Source organism: Centropristis striata, chromosome 3 (genome assembly GCF_030273125.1).
Source record: "Centropristis striata isolate RG_2023a ecotype Rhode Island chromosome 3, C.striata_1.0, whole genome shotgun sequence".
NCBI lineage: Eukaryota > Metazoa > Chordata > Actinopteri > Perciformes > Serranidae > Centropristis > Centropristis striata.
The window spans coordinates 21,709,977-21,734,453 of NC_081519.1; the positions used below are offsets into that span (position 1 = coordinate 21,709,977).

General features: G+C 39.0%; 1 protein-coding gene across 1 annotated transcript in view; it reads left to right on the plus strand.

Moving 5' to 3' along the window:
- The first annotated feature begins 4,463 nt into the window (after positions 1-4,463).
- Positions 4,464-24,477, plus strand: part of phactr3b (phosphatase and actin regulator 3b) — a 66,716-nt gene continuing 46,702 nt past the window's right edge. The window contains exon 1 of the mRNA XM_059328506.1: positions 4,464-4,680. Within this exon, the coding sequence (XP_059184489.1) occupies positions 4,572-4,680 (109 nt within the window). The 5' untranslated portion in view covers positions 4,464-4,571. The remainder of the gene's footprint in view (positions 4,681-24,477) is intronic.

Consider the following 24,477-nt stretch of genomic DNA (forward strand, 5'->3'; position numbering starts at 1 on the left):
CTGTTATACTGGGGGGTTGTGGCTTTAACCAAGAGGCTGTAATTGTTTTCTTTGCTATTAAAAGCAGAATTCTTAATAACAAAGTCAAATTCCCATCTATGATATTATCTGGGACTATACCCAATATGTACACTGCTAGATCTAGAGTAAAGTTAACGCCCAAAACATGTTTTATTTCCTTTTGAATATTTTTCCAAAAATCTAAAATCTTTGGGCAATCCCAAAATATATGTAAAATCCCCCACCAGCCCACAAGCCCTCCAACACATCTCAGAAGTATTACTGTACCTTGAGGAGATAGATGGAGTAATGAAGTACCTCATTTTGATCTTCCAATCAAACTCCCTCCATGTTGGGCTACTAGTCACCTTATGTCCTGCTTCAAATGTTTCTTCCCAGTGTTCATCTGTTATTATAATATTTGCTTCCAATTCCCATTTTTCCTTGACATCTGAATTGTTGTAGTTAGATTCCTGTTGTAGTACCTTATACCTTGATATAACCCCTTTCTTTCTTTCTTTCTCTCTCTGTATATGCCATTAATAATTATTCTAGTTTTGATGGAGTTTTACAAATATTCTCCCACTCCTTATGTGTCTGAAGGTATGTGTCGTAGTTGTAAAAAATTGTAAAAATCATGGGCTGGTAAATTAAATTATTGTGCAAGCTGTTTGAATGACTTTGTTATTTCAACCCCTGGCGGGTCCATCTATTATATCCTGCATCCATCATAGATGGCAAAAATCAGGGTTTGTCGAAATTCTGGTGGCTCTACATATAGAATTTGACAGTTTTCATTTCTTACGTACCATTGACCATACTCTTATTGTCCCTCTGATCCAGACATTGCCAACCTTCAACCTCTTTAGTGTTGCATCACTCAAAAAGCAACTCTATAGGTACATTTTTGCAAGAATTTTGTTCCATCCCTACCCACAATGCATCTGCATCTTTTGTAATCCACATAATTATAGCCCTGAGTTGAGCAGCCCAGTAGTAGTTTTTTAAATGAGGTAAATTCGATCCGCCCTTCTCTTTTGGGAAAAGAAGTGTCCGATGTTTAATTCTAGCCTTCTTTTTTTCCAAATAAATTTGGATATAATCTTGTCTAACATTTTAAAGGTAGAATTAGAGACCACAATAGCCAATGACTGGAACAAAAACAACAACCTTGGTAATACATTCATTCTTACGGTTTCTATCCTCCCCATTAAAGTCAAAGGTAAAATCTCCCACCTAGCCAAATCATTTTTAATTTCCGTTATCAATTTCCCATAGTTCGCTTCAAATAGCTTTGATGTGGCATAAGTAATAATGATACCCAGATATCTTAACCCTGTATTAGTCCATTTGAACTTGAATTTGCCTTCTAGATCTGCTGGACAGTGACCTGAGATCATCATAGCTACTGATTTAGCCTCATTGGTCAGATATCCTGATATCTCCCCTTATTCATTCAGGTTATTCACCAGGGCTATCAACGAGCTAGAAGATTCACTTACATAAGTTAATATATCATCTGCAAATAATGATATTTTGTGTTCTATCCCTCCTTCATCCCTCATTCCCTTTATATTTGTATTTATTTCTACTCTACAGAAATAATTTATACGTTATAGAAACAGATGCACCACCAACACGCAACAACAGCCCCATTGACTCCCATATTAAAAACGCAGGAAGATTTCTGTAGCAAAGCATATTTAACAGTTTTTCAGATCGCTCTTACAACGCTATCTCTTCATTTTTCTTCACAAAAAACATATGTAGCTGGTCAGGAAAAACTCAGGACGCTCAAAGTGAAGTCGGATCAATTATAGGTATTATGGTTTTGCCAAAAATGCTTTCTGTTCAAGAAATTCCAGTCTGTCCACCTCTGGCTGCTGTCACTGTGCCAGAACATTCTACAGCGGCAGTTAATTCTGTTGACTGCTCTGCTCTGATTGGTCGACCACAACGCCTTTGATCCTTTGATGTGATTACAGTTACAGATACATGCACGCACGCACACTCCTCCTGATACACTTCACACACACATGCTTCACACACACACACAGGTAACTTTATGTGATTTTAGTTACACACACATGTGCGTGTAAGCGCGCACACTCCTCCAGATACACATGCTTCACAAACACACACACACTTTTCGCGCACAGATTTTTCACACACACACACACACACACACACACACACACACACATTTTGAGGTTAAAGGGCATAGGTTGCTGTATAAATAAATACTTGAAAAGGAATGCTTGTTGTAGGTGTGCTCCTTGTATATAATATAGTATCATAACATTACTAGTATTAATTGTTTGAAATCTCTGAAGAATCTGCCACACACCGGCAGTAGCCCCCGTGGCCCTTTCAGAATTTCCCCAGAGGAAGTTTTCTAGTTAGTTTTCTTATTCACTACAACATGAATTATTATTTTACCCGCTGTGGTTGTCGATTTTTACAGCTCTATGAAAGTTCTATAATTTCTGACTGTTCACATAATTTATTCAATACAGATGATTCAATCCAGAGAGAAATAGTCATTAAGAAAGTCTTCGTTATCTACCAATCCCAAGCGGACATGACTCTCACGCTGCCTTCAAGGGCTGTAGGACAAACCAAAAGTAGGAATACAACAAAATTGCCTCTGAAAAATGCCTTTTTTTTACAACCACTTACACGGGCTGTGCAGTTTGGTGAGCAACATATTCATTGTGTTTTCTTTATGATATTTTTGCACAGATACTGAGGATGTAAGCTACTGTTGGCGTTAGCTTTCTGTGGATAGAGCCATCTTTACTTTAGTTTTTGACTTCGGTAATTTCCTAGGAAATCAATACAATGGATCGACTCAGCATCACTGTCATTACAACTGGTATAATAAGTCAGTAGCTGAGGGGGTGTCAATAACAACTTTTTGAAAGTAGGTTTTTGTTACACAGATCATGTCGAGCGCTGTGTGCGGTGTGACGCGGAAGAGCACCAGACCAGGATATCTTTGGAGGCCATCTCCTTTTATTATTAATAAAGAGGTTAATAACAAAAAAAACCCTGCAAGCTGCCAAATGTATAACTTCAGCTCCTCTCCCATGGACATTTCAAAATGGAAAACATATCTAATAATAGAGGTAAATAACAAGAGATAAATAACAAAATCCCCTGTAAGTTGTTAACTTCATCTCCTACATACAAAGAAATATGTTAGCATACAACATAATACGTTCAAGCTAACAGGTACTTTAGTTTTACAGTAAGGCTAGGGGTGACAGGGTAAGGATGCAACCCTTTTTGTCTCAACACCTATAACACCCTGAATTTCTATATTAGAGCTCTCATATTTAGACACAACATGCCCTTATTTGTCTATTACAGTTAGCATTTTTTTTAACTTCAACTTCTCACACTATATTACAGAATTCAAAATGTCAAACACCAGGAGTACCTGCCCCACTACCTGGGGTAAGGTGTAATAATACAAATAAAGAATTGATTTATTACACTACTAACCCTAACCCTCACTACAAAAAAACACAACTGACACATACACATGGTAACTGGTTCCTAATAAGGTCTAACTTGCTAACCTGGACCTGAATCCAAAACAAGTCAGAAATAACCAGTCAGGACATTCTCTTGCTGCACATCTGACTTTGACCGCTGCTACCATCACGTACACAGGGCTGTGTTGATCCTCTTTCTCTGAGGATTTGTATTGTCTTGCAGTATCTGCTTAATGTCTGACTTTGTACTGCTGACATTCTAAATAGGGCTGCGCAATTAATTGATCGCAGTTTGGACTTGTGCAATATCCAAATCGCAGGAATGAAGGAAATCACAATATTTGTTTATGGCAAAATATGTGTCATGATACCTTCTGAATTAGGCATTGTTGTGCTACAAGATGTCCTGGCCTACGAATTGTTTATGACAAACTCTAGGCAAAATTTTTGTTTTGAGCGATCCTCTCAAAAAATCCCACCACGATAATTAAATATTTTGTTTAATTATTTTTGAAAAATTATGCAAAAAAACGATCTTTACTGCAATATTGTGAACCATATCACAAAAGCAGATAGCAATATATTATATATTTATATATAATATATTATAGAATTATATATTTCAAATCATATATACACACACACACACATATATATATATATATATATATATATATATATATATATATATATATATATATATATAAATATATATATGTCATCAGATTTTTTGTAATTCTAATACCAGATATTATTGATGTATATTTTACTCTGCCACACATATAACTGCTGTTTAATTGGCTGTTACACACTGACTGACAATTTCTTTCTTTTCTTTTTTTACCAAAAGAAAAGTGAAATCGAGAAAATGTTCGGGGTTTACGAGCAGCACTTGAAGGAGGCATGATGCTGCGCGCGTAATGGATTTCCCCAGCACTGCTGCTTATCGGGGAACAGAAGCTGCAGCTGCAGCAGTCCATCCACATTAAATCTGCTCCCCCACTTGATGCTGGTGACCTTGGCTAACGGTGATTCCTCCTCTCACTCTTTTATTTTGCTTTGCTTTTCACCATGGCATCATCGGACGGGCTGGACGAGGATTGCGTGTTGCAGCGGGGAAGATCTCAGAGTGACCCGAGCAGCATCACCGAGGTCCGCCTGGGTGAAGCGCACAGAGCAGGTAAGAGGAGAGTGAGCGAGGGAGGAGGGAGGTGGCCTTAACGCATGTTGGACGTCTGTCATCTGCTCATTAGTGCGCTTTTTGCCAGGTGGTTGGATAGGAATCACATCACGATGTCGGGGCTCACCTGCGGCCGATCACATCCGCGGTGATCCCTTAGAATTTGTATGCAACAGACGTAGGTTGTGTTGTAATCGTGCGTCATTTACTACATACACTCACTGCTGTGCTGTAGGCCTTGTATGTTAAATTGCTGTAATGATAATGTGAATAAATGAGGGGAAATTGTGTCATGCAACATGAGATGTTGTCCAACTGGTGTCACACCAGTTAAGTCAGTGTGTTGTCTTTTTATTGATTAATGTTTTGTAGACCCATATTCTTACTGGCAGTGGTGTATTACCTCATGTACCCCAGTTTATTCATCATTAAGCCGAATGCGAACCCTCATCAAACATAACTACCTTCAATAACCTGCAGTTGATGCCATTATTGCTATTAAATGAAATGCGTTTTTATTTGCAGCATGGAAAGATAGGATGTACAACCTGCCATCACACATGGACTGCAGTATGTTGAGTTGAAGCTGATGAGGTTGTGTATTTGGTTGTTTCCATGGTGATCCAAATGGCAGAAGGCAGCACTTGGCTCTCCAACTGTGAGTCGACATGGTGTTTGTCTGCTCCACTTACTGATCTTTTTCTTTTTTTTTGATGTAAAAGCAGCCAGCCATTCAAAGTGAAATGCCACTTAGACTGTGAATCGTGTTTATTTGCGAGATGGGATTCACATTTCCACTGGGAATCGCTGGGCAGCCGCTCACTGTTGCTCAACAGCTTCCCAACAGCAGTCGTTAAATATACTGTTCTGAAAGGTATTGAGCAGTGGAATCGATATGAAAGCGTGATAAATTACTCATTTTAACTTGCAGGCCCTTGACGCTGCTGTTTGGCAGCAGTCATCCCCCATGTACTGTAGATTTAACCGGACAGAGAAGTTTATACTGTATCTGTACAAATAAGGGGCTCATTTACTGAGAGTACATAGTGTACATAGACGTGTGGATGTTGCAGTCTAATGTATGAGACAGCTTGATATTATAGCACAGCTATACTTTGATTTCCACTTGTGTGTGATGTTACAGTCTGTTTGAACATCAGAGCATTTGACAGGGCTGGCTATCTTTAGATATGAGGGCCACAGCGATACCGCAGAAGGTTCTTCAAGTTCTCTTGCCAACGGCAGATATTGTTGTGTTCATGCCCTCCGTTTCGAATCCAGTGCTTGTCACGTTGTCGTGGTTGTTATGGTTACGTAACAGCGTTGGTGTATGTGCAACTCTGAGACAAACACTTGCAGGATTGTCCTGTGATATATATACAGTTCATTGCTGTTTGAAACAAAATTCACCCAGATCCCTCCCTACAGCGCCGCAGCAATTTTCAATGCAAAGCTGACTTTTCCTGTGCAGCGTCAGGCAGACAGGGCTCGGGCAATGCAGCAGTGGAAACCCGCCTGCCCTCCCCCACCCCTACATCCCCTCTTTCCTTGGTGCTAACCCTTTCGTAGCCCTGGCACCCCTACTGCGGCTCTGAGCCTGGCACTTAAAGACCGAACTCCAGTAAAAAGAGGAGAGAAAGGGGGAGTGACAGGTCTCTGATGGAGGCATTATCATGGCACCCAGCTGGGCAATGTCACAGTGAATCAGCTGCACAATAGACTGGACTTGCGATACAAATGATTTCCATCGTGATCCTTTGATAATAATGTAGGGAGAAAATTAAACATTTTTTCTACGGTTACAACCAAAACAGCAAAATCGCTTGTCATTTGTGCTGAGACTGAGAACTCACTTAATGCTTTCAAATTAGATTCTCATGCTGCTCATTTCAGTGCCATATAAAGCACACAGAGAACACTGAGGACTCTGATTTAACCTGAATACGTTTCGCAGAACTACCCGCCGGGTTGACAGTCTTTGCTGTACCAGCTAGAAATAGCAGACTGAGAAGAAACCAACATGCTACGGATTAAAATAAAATACTTGTGTAGTTTCATTTGGAGCCTGTGATAAGCAGGCACCTTGTTCAGCGCATGCAGGTTACATCACTAGCTATGTTAGAGATGATGCAGAACAGCTAGTGCAGCCAAAACATTTCAGCCCAAAGGTGGAACTCGTGCTGCATTCAAATCTTGGCAGTTGGCAAACTGGATATTTATTAAATTCATCAGAAGAGAGACGGCGCAGGTGCAATGTGACACTTAACGTGTCTTTAAACAGAACTTGGCAGACTTACTGAAACTTCTTCTGCTGGCAGTGAAGAAAAGTGTGATTTTTTTAAAAATGAAGCCAAAGTGAAGCCAAGTATAATCTTGGACCAACTTTGAAACTAAACTTAAAACTGCAATCAATATTTTTAATTTTACTTGTGATGTGAAATGGGTGGCTCTTGATGAAGTCACAGAACCATCACACAATTCTGCAGTCCCCACTCAACAGTTGTTGTTTTTTAACTTGTCTTGGTTTTATGACATAGGTATTGCTCTCATTTGCATTGTTCCCAACCACAGCAGTAAGCTGTTTTCAGTAAAACTGAACTACATTATTTGCCCAGCACCTAGGATTGTCACAATACCAAAAATGTAGTAGTTGATACCAATAAATTCCACAGTTCTCAACACCTAATTTGATACCACAGTAAAAAAAACAATGAAATATATCTTTATTCTTTCCAAACACCAGAGACGGTCTGAAATGTATGACAATGAAATCTGGCTGTCATTCAGAATTCATAGAACTTAAGTTACATCCGTAACCATTCAAGTCAGCACTGCAGCCACTGTAGAAAAACTAGTACCGTAGCATTTTCAGAATTTAGGCATCAACTTAGAACTCAAGTATCGGTTCTTGTCCCTACCAGCACCAAACAACAGACACAGTGCGTTTGAGTTAATTGTAACATTTTAGGTGGTTAAAAAGTCTTGTTTAGCATTCTGTTGGACGAAAAGACACTCTAAGCTGTTCATTTTGATTTTCAGAGACACCTTGCAACAAAGCTAGCGCTAGCATTAGCTGATAGCATAGCGTCCTTCCAGCTTCCAAATCTGTTCTGTGCATGTGCTGCTTCCATAAACCCAACATGGCCACGGCCAAAATGCTAATCTCCCTACAATGATAAAATAAACTGACTTACCTTTTGGCTATTTTACAACATGTATCATCAGCTGACTGCTCTTGTTTTTTGTCCTGTCAGACATTGTTGTAGTGACATCACCATGTTCCAGATCTGAACATTTGATAGGTGAGTAAGATGCTATCATAATCAGTAGAAATCATGGCCAAAACAACTACAAAATCAACTACTTAGTAGTTACTAGTAATTTGCCTTTCAAATTAATAGTACACATAGTATAATAGATGTGTTGTTATTGCCCTAATTATCTATTTATGGCACTTAAAAGTAGGCTTCCACAGTAACGTTATGGTGCTGACATACATCTTGGTGATGTTAGAGAGTTGCAAGAACACAGCATCAAACTGTGGGTATTTTTTATGATGCACATTAATAGAAAGGATGGAGGTGCCTGCAGGAGTCTCTTCTCTTCCTTCACTCATCTCCCTATTCGAGCTGGTGCTGTGGTACTAATCTGACATGCTGCTCTAACATGAAAGGCTTTCTCCACTGTCCTCAGACCGCTGCACCCCCCTGCCCCACCCGCACCTCTCAGCTACTGATAGGCCTCAGTTTAGTCCTCTTATTCAGTCGGAGGAGGCAGAAGGGGCCTGATGAGGAGATTAGGATTCCTTTTATTTGAAGGGTGCCTCATGTTTTATTAATCAGGAAGCCTATACATAAGCCAGTTTGTCTCATTCCATATTCAGAGCTGTGATTGAAGAGAGAGAATAGCAAACCTGGCACCTGGCAGCTCACTCCAACATGCATGTTCAGCCCAATATGGAACAAGTGCTAAATCTCTTCACAGCCACATGAGTCATTTCACAGCAACTGCAGTTAGAGATGAGATGGCTGAAGGGTGTGCATAACTGGTAATAGAAAAATAATAAAACAATGTCACTTCTATTGTACATGGTTTTCTTTATGGAAATGTCAGCTGAAAAGCATTTGGCTATCCGCCATGTCACAATGTTTACTAAATCCACAGCATAAACTGAGCTCACTGTAAATTTATTCTACTCATCCTTACAGTTTTTTTGCAGCCTTGCAGTGTCTGAAAGCACTGTGACAGAAGTGGTATGAAGCTAGAGATTTGAACCTGGGATACCTCAGAAATACAGAGAAAGGTCTAACTGCAGATATTTGTTAAAAAGTAGGATCCACATGCAGAAAGCGCGTTACTTGCTTTAGTGAAGCGATGTTCAAGTTTGTAGGATTTACAAGTTTAAAAGCTCATATGCAAACATGCTGATGCTAAGCAGGTAAAATGTTATTTATGTTCACCATCTTAGTTAAGACTGTAAGTATGCTAGCATTTGCAATGTAGCACCATCACCATTTTATCTGACGGTCAAATGAAAAGTCAAGAGGAGAACAAAGGGTTTGCAAGTCATCCTAAGATTGTCCGTACAAAATGCCATTTCATTCCATCCAATATACAGTCTTTCACTAAAAACTGTGTGAACCTCATGGTGGCACTGTGGGAGTCAGGGGATCACCTAAGTTAGAAATATTCATCTTTAGGGGAACATTAATGTCTGCCAGTTTTATTGCAATCCTTCCGATAGTTGAGATATTTCAGTTTGGAAGTGGTGGACTAAGTGTGGTTGATGTGATTTCCACCCACAAAGCAATGCTGGCTCAAATATGCTGCAGGTTAAATCAAAACCCAACCTGTAAGAAAACTGCACAGAAATGTAATGCTATTACTGGTAAAATATAACTTTATCTTCAGTTACAGTGAGTGTAAAAAAATAAACATAGGATCAAGCTTAATGCTAACATTAAACATCAGCTAATGTGCTGTTAAGGATTACTGTCTTATATAACTTTAAAGTAATATCAAGTGGCAACATCTGGCTCTGCAAAGTGAAGTCAATGGAAGTGCCTTAAACCTGTATTCTTTCTCATGGCCAGCAGGGGGCAACTCAACTCCAAAAGAAGTCTGATTTTACAAAAGTCTATGAGAAAATTACAGTACTCACTTGATTTATTACCTCAGTAAATATTTCTTCTCATGACTTTATGGTCTCAATCTCCACAGTAGTTTCAAATCATCTTCAATAGAGCATGCTGTTTGGTAAATTATGATCCCATTTGGAGTAAAATAGACAGGGAGGTTAACATCGCCTGCACTTTACCTAACAACAACCAAATTGGGCGGTATAAAAGTGTTACAGTATACCAGGGTATTTAGAAAGCCCAATAGGTAGACCACTTGAAAATGAAGGCGACTTATAGGACTATTATAACTACAATGCCTCTGTCCCTGTTTGGGGGCATTTTAGGTTTAGTCCTGATGATAAAGGTGAACTGGTCAACAAGGACCAAGGTATTTTGGGTGATTTTTTTCACTTTATTTTGCAAGTTTAATGGACGACCTCTGAAGAAGGAGAGAGAGCCACAACATCGCATTTCAGCGGACAGCTGATCAGCTGGCAACCAGGGTACAGCAGAGAAAGACAGCGGGGGTCCAAATCAGAGTTGGTGCTTATTTGAAAAGCACTTAGTTTGTTGGAAAAGAGAAAAATCAATTCATATGGTGTATGTTTGCATTTCTTTTTTTCAGTAAGTTAAAATTGGTGTAAGAATGTTTCCCTTATTCACAAAAAAGAAGAGTTGCATCGTTGCTAACTTGTCGCCACTTGAACACATCTCTGAGCTGATAAATACTGTCATAGCAGGGACGTCCCTCTCTACCTTTATAAAACTCCTGAAGACCCAGCTCTTCAGAGAGTACCTTCTCTTCTAGCACCACAACACAACTCTACTCCTTAAAGAATCCTCACTAGCACTTATTGCTGCACTAATGGCTCTTATTGCACTGTACCTTAATTGTTTCCCTTTTTCTGTAAGTCGCTTTGGATAAAAGCGTCTGCTAAATGTAAATGTACATATACAGTATACCATGGTGTCAGGAAGGTATGACTGTATGGAAAAACAGATATAGCCCAAGCTTATTAGGTAATTTAGTGTAGTATTTCTTTTGCACCCAGCACTACTACAAGAAAGCTGCTGTTATTTCATCTGAAACAGCATTACATTAAAGCTACTGGAGAAACTGTGAAGATCAGATAAAAGCCATGGAAGTGACCCTCCTGAAAACAGCAAGCAGAGTGAGACTGGAGATTTGTTGAAAGGCATCTTAAACACCTGCCCGGTAGAAGAGGTCTATAAATGCTGCTAAGTGGGATCAAGAGCAGTTGAAAGTGAATCAGTAGGTGAAACTGCCACAAGAGGGCTCTGCTTGTCACATAGATAAATGTTGCATAAATGAGGTAAGCTGTCACTGTCACAATGAATGCAGTGACTGCAGTCACCAGACCTCTCACATAGAATAGGGACAAATGGTCTGTCCAAGGTCGTGCTGCATATACAGCGGACACAGGATTACTCAGCACTTTATTGCAAGGTTTAAGATGAGTCGGAAAGTCTTACATTGAGATGTGCTTTAAATGAATAGTCACATTATGTTAAATCAACCTCAGACTGTGAGGCAGGGATGAACACTGTGCAGGCAGCAGCAGAATAAGCTTATAAATCTTGTGAAATTCAGTCACTCAGGAGGTTAAAATGGAAAAACTCCACATAGAAAATACAAACTCTCAACTTCATGGCCTTTTGTTGGTATTTTTAGAGCTGATACAACTCCTCATAGTGTTTTTGGATCTCACATCGCCTCATTTAAAAAATGGAGCATATGAAAGCAGTGATGAAGGATTAAGCATAGGCAGCATGGTGATGATTAATGTGGAGCATTGCAGAAGTGATGTGGCTAATCTAGGTCTATAGATGAAAATGTGACTTTGCTGAGACGGTATTAGGTTGTTCCATCACTGAGTTTTACCCTTGGCTCTTTGGTGCAACATTGATTCTTTTTTATTAGCTGGGCAAGACTCAGTGGTACAGTGGTTAATTCAAACACCCTTATTTTTTTGTGCCAAGTCATCTCACATGGCATTATGCACTAGGCTGAGATGTCCCTGGGTCCCACTGACTACAGGGCCCTGGGGAGCAGCGCAGAGGCAGGACAAAACATGACATCACCCTCCACCAATGTAATGAAAGGACACAAACACCACTATAGGGGACTCTAGTACTGTGGATACCGGGCTGTAGCAAGAATTTTAGAAATGCTGAGGTAACAAGTCCAAATTCTCCCAATGGAACCCATCAATCTTTTTTATAATTTTGCTTTTTTAATAATCACAAACGAAAATCTGAAAATCTAATTTATTAATTACTACAGATCTTTTTGTTTTTAGTTGGACAGTTAAGAATTATTAATTCTCCAGACCACTAGAAGGCAGCAAAGATAAGATAAGATATTCCTTTATTGATCCCCATGGGGGGAAATTCAGGTGTTGCAGTACAAAGTAAAACAGATTAAGATAATAACAATAGAATAGTTTAATAAAATAAGATAAGATAAAATAAAGATACAATAAAAATAAATAGTATAAAATAAAAATATAAATTATAACTATAAAACATAAACAAACAACAAAGACACTGCTTCCACTAGTGGTATGCCAAAGCTATAGTGCAAACATATGAAAGTGGCAGTGAAGTATAATAATATACAGTATATGTGCAAAAACTAGCGTTACTCCCTGTCAGCTGCAGTTGTATTGACTAGACTCTAGGCTTCAGTAAAAGGAGACCCAAAAAGATGCTATACATGCTAACCTCTCTCTCTCTCTCTCTCTCTCTCTCTCTCTCTCTCTCTCTCTCTCTCTCTCTCTCTCTCTCTGTATGTAATGTCAATGTCTCTCGCCCCTACCTGGTTGATGTGGATCAGAGTGCTGCACAGCAGCAACAGCTGAGAAACACAGCTACTGACACTACTGTAACTGACGTTACACTGGAATGTCCCAATCACAAAATTTTTTGTTCCTGATCCGGATCTGAGTAATTTAATTTGGAGTATCTCCAGATACCAAGTCCTGAACCGACAATCCTTGATAATACAGCTGCACTGTGCACATTTCAAGTGGGCCTACATTAAAATTATTAAAATCATCCAATGTAATATCCTCTGCTTTGCAATAAGAAAGAAATCCCTACATCTAAGACAATGTTTTGTCCCTATTTAATTCTTTTTTTCTTTTTTTTTTACAAAATAACAAGTAATCAGTTACTATCCCATTTAAATTTCAGTAATTGTGATTGCATCATTATTTTGAAGATTAGTTATATTTCTGAGCGATGTCACTTGAGTCAGCGTCAGTTGGGGCCATAGACTTATATAAATAATGGACATACAAACTTTCATGAAATGAAAATTGGATATTTGAAAGATTGCAGGCTTAAGGCACTTATCGGTTTGCTTCACTGTTCAGACTAGAAGGTTGCCACCTAGTTGGGGCTGAAAGCTACAGGTTTAAAAGTGGAACTACTGAGAAAAACGTGACTCTGTAGCTGCTTAATGCTACACTATGTTCAGCAGCTAGTCGGCAATTGTCTGTCTATAGTTTTACGTGTTTGAGTTTGATGACATCGGAGAGTAGCATGGGATTCTGAGAGTTGTTGTCTTCACCATCATGCAGCTTCTACCAGTTAGGAATCGTAATGTGGTCATAGTTTTGGAGTTTTTTTCTGGCAGCTGAATTATCAGCAGATGTCTCCTCCTCTTCAAAACAAACGAGCTGGGTGTAAAAGAAAATATCAGTAAATAAAGTCAAGTCAAATTTATTTATACAGCACATAAAACTTAAGTTGACCAAAGTAATGTACAGACAAGAACTGGTAGTTCAAGTTCAACAAAGCACTTTCACGTAAAACATTTGTGCTTGTCTGATGATTAAAATCCTTCATGCAGTCTAAACATATTAAATATGACAAACATAAAAAAAAAATGTGGCTAAAATTGGATTAAAAGTATGTTTACGACAGCGATGATGCATGTGCAAAGTGGATGATGGTGATGTCATTCAAGTTCAAGTTGATTGCCATTCCTTACAGTTTGTGCAAAAAGCAGGAAGGAAATACAGCATTCAGATTTTTAGTTTGGAATTGAAATCCTTAGAAACAGTTGCACTTTTCAAATAATGGCATTCGGCTAATAGGCTGGTACCAAAGCGTCCACAAAATGCTTTTTTTCAAAGCTCTGCAGTGATTTTGCCATCTGCAAGAATCAAGAATAAATTGTCTAAAATTATGGGATGCAATTAGCATCAAAGGAGTAAAGTGTACTAATATATTCATTCTTTCTCGAGGCGAATTTCCCTTTCAGAGAACTGATTAATATAGATAGTCTTTGTCTCCATGTGCAGACTTGATTGAACAACGGCACAAACAGAAATGGTGAACTGTACCCCCTCCCCCGCTACACACAAACAAACACACACACCGCCTCCCCTCCCCCAACAACCAAACAATCTGGGAAAAACAAGCATGTCAGTAGGACTTTAAAAACTGATGCTCTGCTGAGTTCAACTTCTCCACAATACAGGCAGATTAAAAAGAGAGTGGTGATGAAGCCATGGCCAAAGAGATGAAATGCTTGTGTTTACTCTTTTGCATGTTTTCCACAGCCAACTAGTTTTCTCTCCCAGCAGACCTTTGTGCTTTTATGCTCCATTGTGCTCTCTGTGTCCATGATTTGTACGTTAGTATTGCCTCTATGGAATTTAATTCATGTTGATATGCATGTCATGTTCATAGTAAATCCTGAAGGAGGGTGTGCACACACACAAAAAAGGCTGAGATCTACCCAGCGACTGGGCTAAGCATGTTGGGAAGAGCTACTTGACTTAAGCTGTCGGCCATTTACACATAATGTATCTTTTATGAATGTTTCATGTGCTGACCTAATTCCTTTCAGAGCCGAGTAAAAGCAATATGCTGCACACGAGAACACAGCGGAGCATCCAGCTGATCCTCATCCCACAACAAGGGCCAGGCAAATAGAAACAGAGTTGTGATATGATCACTTGGATGCCCTGGAAGAGCAGGAATAAAAAGGCTCTAGACCACCCCGGCTGAGTTATTTTCAGTTATTGAGTTATTTGGGTTTTTTTTTTTTACAAAATCTTCACTACATCCCAAAAAGATAGGGAATAGAAACAGCCTAGTGAAAGCTTTATCACAAAAAGAGATACTTTGCCCTCTGTGGCAGATGTAATTAAAGCAAACACTTAAGCCCAGAGTAGGAATGGAGAGCCTGATCACTGACAGACTTGAATCGCTCAGCAGTGTGGGAGGGGTGGGGTGGTGGGGGGCAGCAGCTGCAAAAATCTGCTCAAACTGGTTGCTGGATTTGAAGCTCTTAAAAGTAAAAATGAAAGCTACTAATCAGCAGCGGACTGCTGTTCTGATGTGACTTGAGCTAACCCAGCGAAATACATGCAATTAAAAAAGTATGGCAGTTTAGAAGGAGCCAAAACACAGACACAGGCCAGTTAGTTCTGCAAATAGACTGCTTATTCTCTAGTTTCCTTTCAACCCGCCTCAGTTGTTGTAAGGACTGGTACTACTACATGCTCATTTTCAGGAGCCAAGCGTGCCACTGTTGGAACCATAAACTGTATATAAAGATGGATGATGGGTCTCTACTTCCTCCTACTACACAAAAGTGAAGCCAAAGAATACGGCTGCTGCCATAATACACTGGTGGTGCTTTTGGAGCCTGAATCATCTGCACTGTAGTGGTCAGGCCATGCAGTGGCAGTATAGAGGTCCCATACACCTGCTAGACCAATCGTGAGTCAGTCACAGCTGTCAATCATGATAATACACCGATTTGTATGTCAAAATAACTACTTAAAGACTCAGGTTTAGGTTAGGGTCAATTCTATGTCATCTTACCCTGCTCTATTTGACAGTTTTCATTAAAGTATTTTAATTTTTGTTCTTCGGCAAATGCTTTATAAAAGCCATGTAAAGTATGTTTGTGAAGTCTTTTGATGTACTGTAACATAAGAAACCTCAGAAATATTGCCCGTCCATCCATCTCCCTTTCAGCTGCTGAAACCCCCACCCATGATTTCATCACATCCAGACTCAACTACTGCAATATTCTACTCTATTCTACTACTGAAGTTCTTTATAAAATCCAAAAATGGTTATCGCAATGGCATTGGCCATGAGTAGGAGTTAATTATAGATAATTGGTATCAAAAAAATCCATATCATACATTCATTCATTGTCCTTAACCGATTATCGATCCCAGCTGACATTGGGCGAGAGGCAGGGTAGCCAGGTCACCAGACTATTACAGGGCTGACACAGAAGCCCCTTTCATAGTGCGGTCCCGCAAATGTCCCGCTATATTGCCGGAAAGATCTGTGCCGGCTTTTCGCCTTAGGACGTTCATAGTGATCCCGTGAAGGCGTGATATTCATGCCCTTTCATAGTGCAGTCCAGCGTCACGTAACGAGGTGGAGGATAGTGGGAGGAGATGATAGGGACTTGCGACAGAGCAGCAGCAGTGCGGCACAGTAGCGCAGTGCTAATAGGCTAAACAGTTCACTCTGTAGCAGTACAGTGTGTATGTGCTGCAGCAGCATGTGTCCACTAGCGACCGCCGTTTACAACAAGCACCAGACACTGTACACAGTAAGCGATGCCAGTTTGTTTACAATAACTGCCGGGCGCCGTGCTAAGTTAGCGACTGCGGCTAAGTTAGCAACTGCGGCTGCAGTGAACAGTGATTCGATGACTGTCAGACCAAATGGGAGGTGTGTGTTAGACGTCACGCACAACGTCAAATATTCCGGTTTGCCGGGACAGCCCGTTCATAGTGTTCCCGCTTCCAGCAGTCCCACCTATTTTCCGCCTCTGTGACCTCTGGAGGCGGAAAATCGGTGGGATCATTTGATCCTAGAATCCCGCTTCGGGCTCGTTCATAGTGGAGGCGAGACGTTGCAGAGCCGTAAATGTCCCGGCATGAAACGGCTCTATGAAAAGGGCAATAGCTACAGACAATCACTCTCTCATTCACACCTACAAACAATTCAGAGTCACCAATTACACCTAAGTGCATGTTTTTGGACTGTGGGAGGAAGCCTGGTGAGAACCCACACTGACATGGCGAGAACATGCAAACTAACCCTCCACACAGAAGAGGCACAGGCCGGTGTCGAACCGGCGACCCACTTGCTGTGTGGCAAGAGTGTTAACCACTAATTAAATATTTCAAATGTGAGTATTTGCTGCCTTTTTCTGTTTTATGAATGTGTATGAATGTGTTTGTCTGTTTGGTATTTTTTAAAGGATATTCTGACATTCACATCAGCAGTGTATGCTCCTGCTATGTCGTGGCAGCACCAAGTCGGACCTGAGAAACCGGCCCTTCTCCCAACCTTGAAACATCCCCTCCAGAGGAATCCCACAGACTACTTTGTTTGCATCTCACACACACAGTTGAGGCAGTGTCTTCCCCACTGCTTCAGTCCCCTATCTGTCACTGTGACACAGCATTGGCTCGTAGGATGCTCAGGCTGTGGCTGTGCCTGATGAATGATTCAACAGATTTAAAGGGGAACAGTACTGAAGTGGAGCAGCTTCAGGGTTTTATGAACGTAAAAATTATGTTCTTAAACTGGCAGCACTGTCGCAATGCAATGCCTGCTTAGGAGTTAAATGTCAAACTCGTCATGAAAACACAGTCGCTCTCCCACTTGCTGCCTGTGGAGTGGCTCCGAGCCTTATGAGACATCCTAGGCTATACTTTTTTTTCTGACATAACAGAGTGCTCTGGCAAGAATAAAGGAGGAGGCATGTGCTTCATGGTGAATAATGTACCAGCTGAGGGAGCTGACGGGATTCCATTTCACTGTAGTTGTACCTTATACAGTTTCATGCGACAAATAAAATTGATTTATTGATTATAAATGTCTTTTGGCTGCTTGTGACTTACACTTGTTAGAAAAATTGCATGAGGAAACCTTGAAAATTGATAATCTGTCACCGACAGAAAAAACCTCACCATTTTTCTGCGCATTCTTTGATGGGGAAATGAAGAGCTGGAGACGTCCAAGTTTCTCAGTTTAACAAAAGTTTTATTACAATACGTCAAAAAATGTGCACTTTACAGAGATCTCCGGGTTCAAAATTAACTCATGTCCCTGAATACAAACAGACGTGTTTTCAGTTCGTGAAGTCTGAACCCCGTCTCCCTCCCTGGAACCCATTAAAATAACCTTACAATTGTTTACAAAACATGCTGGTTGATTTCTTCCAGGAAGTCCCGCCTTCCTGATCCGCTCATTCGCCAGTCTTCTTTCATACCGTCACACATCAGGCCACCTGGGCAATACAATCACTGCTACCCAGGACAAGGCCTTTTGGCCTGCTAACAAACTTGTTAGCACAAACATTTTTCCTTGTTATGACTTACAGACATTTTCACACGGGACTTTCACTTGGCCTTCTGTGGCCCTCCTCTCCAGACACACATACACACACAGCAAAAACTCTGCATCAATATATCTGGATGTCATTCTTTGTGAGTTATAGAATCTTAATCAGTTTAAGCAAATGGAATATATGTAATTAAAGTAATCATAGTTTTCTACATCAATATTAACACACAAACACAATCAGTGTATCAAATCATATTGTCTGACTTAATATAAATGCATAGAGATATTTATTACAGTCAAGGTTTGACCTTTGATAGTGACCTGCGTCAGAACAGAGAACAGAGACAGAGAACAGAGAAATAAAGCATAAAATCACATACCAATATAGAAAATAATCAATTATTTTAACAATTCCCTCTTTTGGCCTAACATTCATTAGGCCAACTCAAACAAAATTATGAATAGTAGCAATATCAGTGAGCAGCAAAGCATTTCAGAGTGGATTAATGTCATTTGATATGGGGAAAGGGTTTTACCTTGGTTACCATGGAGATGCAAAACACAGACAGAACAGATATGAGAAATACACACAACACACAACACCACTATGCTTGTGTCATCAATATGTCAATTTCTGTACATAATATAGTAATATTACCACCGTCCACTCTCCCCCTCGGCTCCAGGTGACACAGAACAGGAAGCACTATAAACAGAGATAGCAGAGCCAAACAGAACAACACAGCCGTACCCAAAACAATCTTTCTGTACCCATTTATCAAAAAAAAAATTTTGCAGTATATAATGTCAAAAACAATTGATTATATGAATATGATTTTTTTCATGAATGTATGATTCTCACAGCTCTTTTTTAACCTGATATGGACTTGCCCAACGTGGTTCTGTCCACTTCCTGTTGATGACCTTCAGCCACACACACTCAGAGAGTCTTACACTCTTACCCGAGCTTTTCTCTGTCTGGAGCTGTCATGTCTCCTGGACCTGTGTAGACAGGAGGCTTCCAGTGCAGTTAATGTACAGCAAAAGGACACATGATCCAACTGTGGTAAATCCAGGGGCACCCCCCTTTCACCCACAGTGGCTGGTCCTTTAAAACATTTACTGTAGAATAGTGAAGCACACTCAGTGGAAATGAAACCAAAATGTAACAAAATATCTCAGTACACTGATAACTGAATCAGTATCGGAGAATAAATTGCAAGAAATGTTGGGGCAAGAATATAAATTCAGGCAGATTGTGAGTTCAAACATCCAAAAAAAAAAATTTTTTTTTAAATTACATACAGTTCGTAGCAAGCAAGTTGCCCTTTTCTTTTCTTTTCTTTTCTTCTCTTGTCAACACATACTAATACCTTCTTTTTTGTCTCTCTTCCCTTACGTACTCTTTTCCATCTATTACACTCACTTGATTTCAACCACCTGTCATCTATCTTTTAGCAAGACATCACATCAACTTACACAGGAAGTTGAGCAACTTGCGTTAACAATCTATATCAGTTCCAAAACATAACTTTGACCAATGGGGTAAAAACAGACTGCATTTAAAACGGCTGCAATTTACTATATAAATATATATTTGCAATATAATGAATGGGCAAAATTTAAATATGCTGACGGGACTTCTGATAAATCCCCCCTCTTTTATTTTTTAATTTTTAATTTTTTTAACTGGCCTTCAAGACAAGTTTCACTCTGTCTTTTATAATTTTGTCACCAACGTCAAGGCCAAAATGTTGTGATATTTTTAACAGCTGCTTTTTTGTGCAGAAAGCCAATAAGCTCCACTGAAAGGAGAAATAAAAAATAAAGAACAAAATAAAAATAAAAAATAACTCATCAACACTTGTCATACTTGGGTGTGTGCAAAAAATCAATACACAACCAGCCAAACACTATGGCCTAGACAGTAAACAATGCTCCCCTCTAGCTGACTACCTGACCATTACTATCTAGCTAATCTCAACCCTAGTCTTCATGTGGATGACCAGCGGTGGGTATTTAAACACTGAAACTCATGGCGAGGTGAAGCAACCAGAACTGGCCACTTCCCCTTGACCATGATGTGCTCCCGAGACAAATGCTCTAACCAGAGCCACCACAGCACTAGTAAAACAAAAAATATGACGAAACCCAAAGGGGTAACGCCACTTGGCCTCACAGGGGAACATTTGTTTACATTACAATAACATTCTGCACACCAGTAAATTACAATTATACTACGCTTCCACACAGAGCAGGAAAAAAACAACCAAAAAAAAACCTCCTCCACCCAAAACATAACTCATAAAGGGGAAAAAAACATAAACCAAAGATAAAAGTCAGAATAGGTAAGTGAGTGTAACTGTTAATTTGAAAAGAAAAATGTTATGTCTCCATAAACAAAACAATCAGGCCTGAAGGAGAGAACACCAGGCAACCTTGGAGCCTCTGTCTCTCTGCCTGCTTCTCTCTTTTCTCTCTCCACACTGAAAATAACTCAAAAGATTTACTTAAAAAATATATTGTCAGTATTTGCACACAAATGATTTCAGTAAAATGTAATGCTGCAATATCAAGTAACACTCACTTGCAAGTATCAAGTAAATTTTACATTCCATAAAACATAACAGTTCTGAAGATATTAAGTAACATTTACTTAATTCCATCCAAGTTTAAGTTATATTTATTTAACCAAATTAAGTAAAGTCTATTTGTTTTTTCATAAACAAGAACATCATTTTACTCAAAAATGTAAGAACACTTTATATATCTGTACATTGTAAAAACAAAAAACAATAGCTACTCAATAAAAAATGAGGCAACAGTTTGCACGCAAGGAAGTGCCTGTCAATTAGAAACAGACAAAATTCTCTTGATTTAGAATTACATACACATAAAGATTATATTTAATATGATCAAAAATAAGTAGAATACTTCTCAAACATTTTTATATTTAAAGTTACTTAAACAACTGCCTCAAAATCAAGGACACATTTATATTGAATACATTTTATCAAATATATTAAGTAAAACAAAGTGACTACAGAACAAGTCAATCAATCACCTTTGACTTTGTAAAAATAAAATACAATAAAAACTGAGCAGGTAAAATTTTAACCAAAATAGAAACTGGCAAAGCTGTTTTACTGGACATAAATATTTCATTAGATTGTGCAGGTGTCCCAATTATTTTGTACTTATTACAGATCTGGAATAGTACTTTTTAAATATGTAGTGAAAACTTATCACCCTCTTTCAACATTCATTACAGAAATCACACACTCAGACACGCTCAAAAACGTTTCACTCACACAGACATGCTCAAAACAACTTCTGGGGGAAGGTCAAGACAGAAACAGTCTCTTAAACTTTGAGCAGTGGTGTAAGGATTATTCATACCCTTATTTAAATGGAAAAACAACCAAACAAACAAACAAAAACATTTTTTTTTTTTTTACACGTACTGCATTAAAATTTGTACTAACAGTAAATTAAAGATGTATCTCCAGCAAAAGGAATTTAAAGTAAGACTTAGTATATTTTTAAAAGAAAAATATCCAAATTTTAAGTACAAGCAGGGTAGTGACTGGCCTTGACCAGTGTGTGGATACTTCCACCTATATTTTTGTATGTATAACACATAGTAATGTAGTATTTAAACTTATTATCACCATTATTAACCTACACCACCTGATACCATCCCCCACACACACACCCACGCAGCACACACTTTTCATCTCACACACCTATTTTCATCCCTATATTGAGTGAAGACATGCTCTTTAAATTTGACTTTGAAGTGTTTAATTCTTCACACATCCCATTCCAAATTTTTACTCCACTGAATGAAATGCAGAACCTTTTTTTCTATGATATATATGTTCAGATAAATGACTTTGCAACCCATGCTGAGTCAGAGATTGTATTGGACGCATTGCCCCGTGTTATGAACCAGACTGAGAAGCTTCTACAACATTTAAAAGAAATGTTGCGCTCAGACACTTGGAGTTAACTCAGTTCGCACACAGTTTTAAATACAATCTTGACAGAGTCATCAATTATTAAAACAAACCTCCCACAATACCAACAGACAATTCTCAGAGTAGACACACAAGACGTGTAATCTTTAAATTCACTCTATGAGAAAAGACCCAGCCCATACATTTCAACCCTTCATTAATCACTCTGATTGATTATTATATAAACACACATGTTAATAAAACTTCTTGATTAGAACAGTCTTAATTCAAACATTTTGATTGGAATATTGATTGGAGAAATACAGCGAGACACTTTGCCTCCTGATTTTTGGCCGGATTTTCTAAAAAGAAAATCCCCCTTTAAAATCAACACAGAGAACCGTATTCTCTGTCTTCAGGCTGGATTAAAATCACGTAATCCACCTTTTCTGCAGTTTATACAGCGGACTCCAACCGCGGATCCCTGTTTTCGGCGAGACACCCCGGTCCCCCTTTACATCAAAAAGGCCTTACAGCGGGACCGTTATCCCCTGTCTTCGAGCTGGACAGTCGTATGCCCCCTCTTTCTTCTATTTTTATTTTATTCTATTTTAATTTTTAATTAAAATAAAATGTTTTATTTGTTTTATTTATTTTTTTATTATTTTTATTATTTTTTATAAGTCAATAAATCTTCTTGACGTATTGTATTTCTAACTATGACATCTGTTTTCTATTGACAACAACTCAATTTTGCAATTAGGCCAATTTGCACAGATTTTATTAAAAAGGTTTGTGCTCACCTTCCTTTTTTAGGGTACCCTGCTGTTGTCAACAAAGTCTGGATGTCAGTGGTATCAGCAATAATTCAGGCTGTTATCTATTTCCAAAGAGAATTACAGGTTAAATTTCAGATCAAGCATATATAAAAAATTAATTTTAATACTCACGTCCTCCAGCTTCCATTCCCCATCACGTCGGGGTCACCATTTGTTAGAAAAATTGCATGAGGAAACCTTGAAAATTGATAATCTGTCACCGACAGAAAAAACCTCACCATTTTTCTGCGCATTCTTTGATGGGGAAATGAAGAGCTGGAGACGTCCAAGTTTCTCAGTTTAACAAAAGTTTTATTACAATACGTCAAAAAATGTGCACTTTACAGAGATCTCCGGGTTCAAAATTAACTCATGTCCCTGAATACAAACAGACGTGTTTTCAGTTCGTGAAGTCTGAACCCCGTCTCCCTCCCTGGAACCCATTAAAATAACCTTACAATTGTTTACAAAACATGCTGGTTGATTTCTTCCAGGAAGTCCCGCCTTCCTGATCCGCTCATTCGCCAGTCTTCTTTCATACCGTCACACATCAGGCCACCTGGGCAATACAATCACTGCTACCCAGGACAAGGCCTTTTGGCCTGCTAACAAACTTGTTAGCACAAACATTTTTCCTTGTTATGACTTACAGACATTTTCACACGGGACTTTCACTTGGCCTTCTGTGGCCCTCCTCTCCAGACACACATACACACACAGCAAAAACTCTGCATCAATATATCTGGATGTCATTCTTTGTGAGTTATAGAATCTTAATCAGTTTAAGCAAATGGAATATATGTAATTAAAGTAATCATAGTTTTCTACATCAATATTAACACACAAACACAATCAGTGTATCAAATCATATTGTCTGACTTAATATAAATGCATAGAGATATTTATTACAGTCAAGGTTTGACCTTTGATAGTGACCTGCGTCAGAACAGAGAACAGAGACAGAGAACAGAGAAATAAAGCATAAAATCACATACCAATATAGAAAATAATCAATTATTTTAACACACTGTACTGTAAGCTTACTGATGATGTGATATTACCCCTCTATAACTGCCCCTCTGCGTCAGATATGGAAGATGTAGGTTCCCCTTTAGCGTGATAATGAAACGCATCAGGCTTTCCATTAAGGCCAATATTAAAACATCCCTGTTATTATTAGATGGTCATAGCATTGGACGTAGCTTAAAGAGCACGAAGGTGCTTTCAGGATGAGGAAAGTGGTCAAACACACCCTGGACAACAAGATCTCCAACCCAAACAACAGAATAAACGTTTGTCAATACCACCCATAACGACAAATGAGTAGACTACAAAACCACTGACCTAAGTTTAGGGCAAAAGACAGTTTAAACAGTAAATAAATGTACATAAATGCTAGTAGTGAAGTAGTTATGAGGGTGATGTGAGCTATGCAAGTTATGTAAAAACCGTAAGTTACGTACAAAACCGTAAGTTACGTACAAAACCGTAAGTTACGTAAAAAGTAAATCACACGGTACACAAACCCCATTCTCC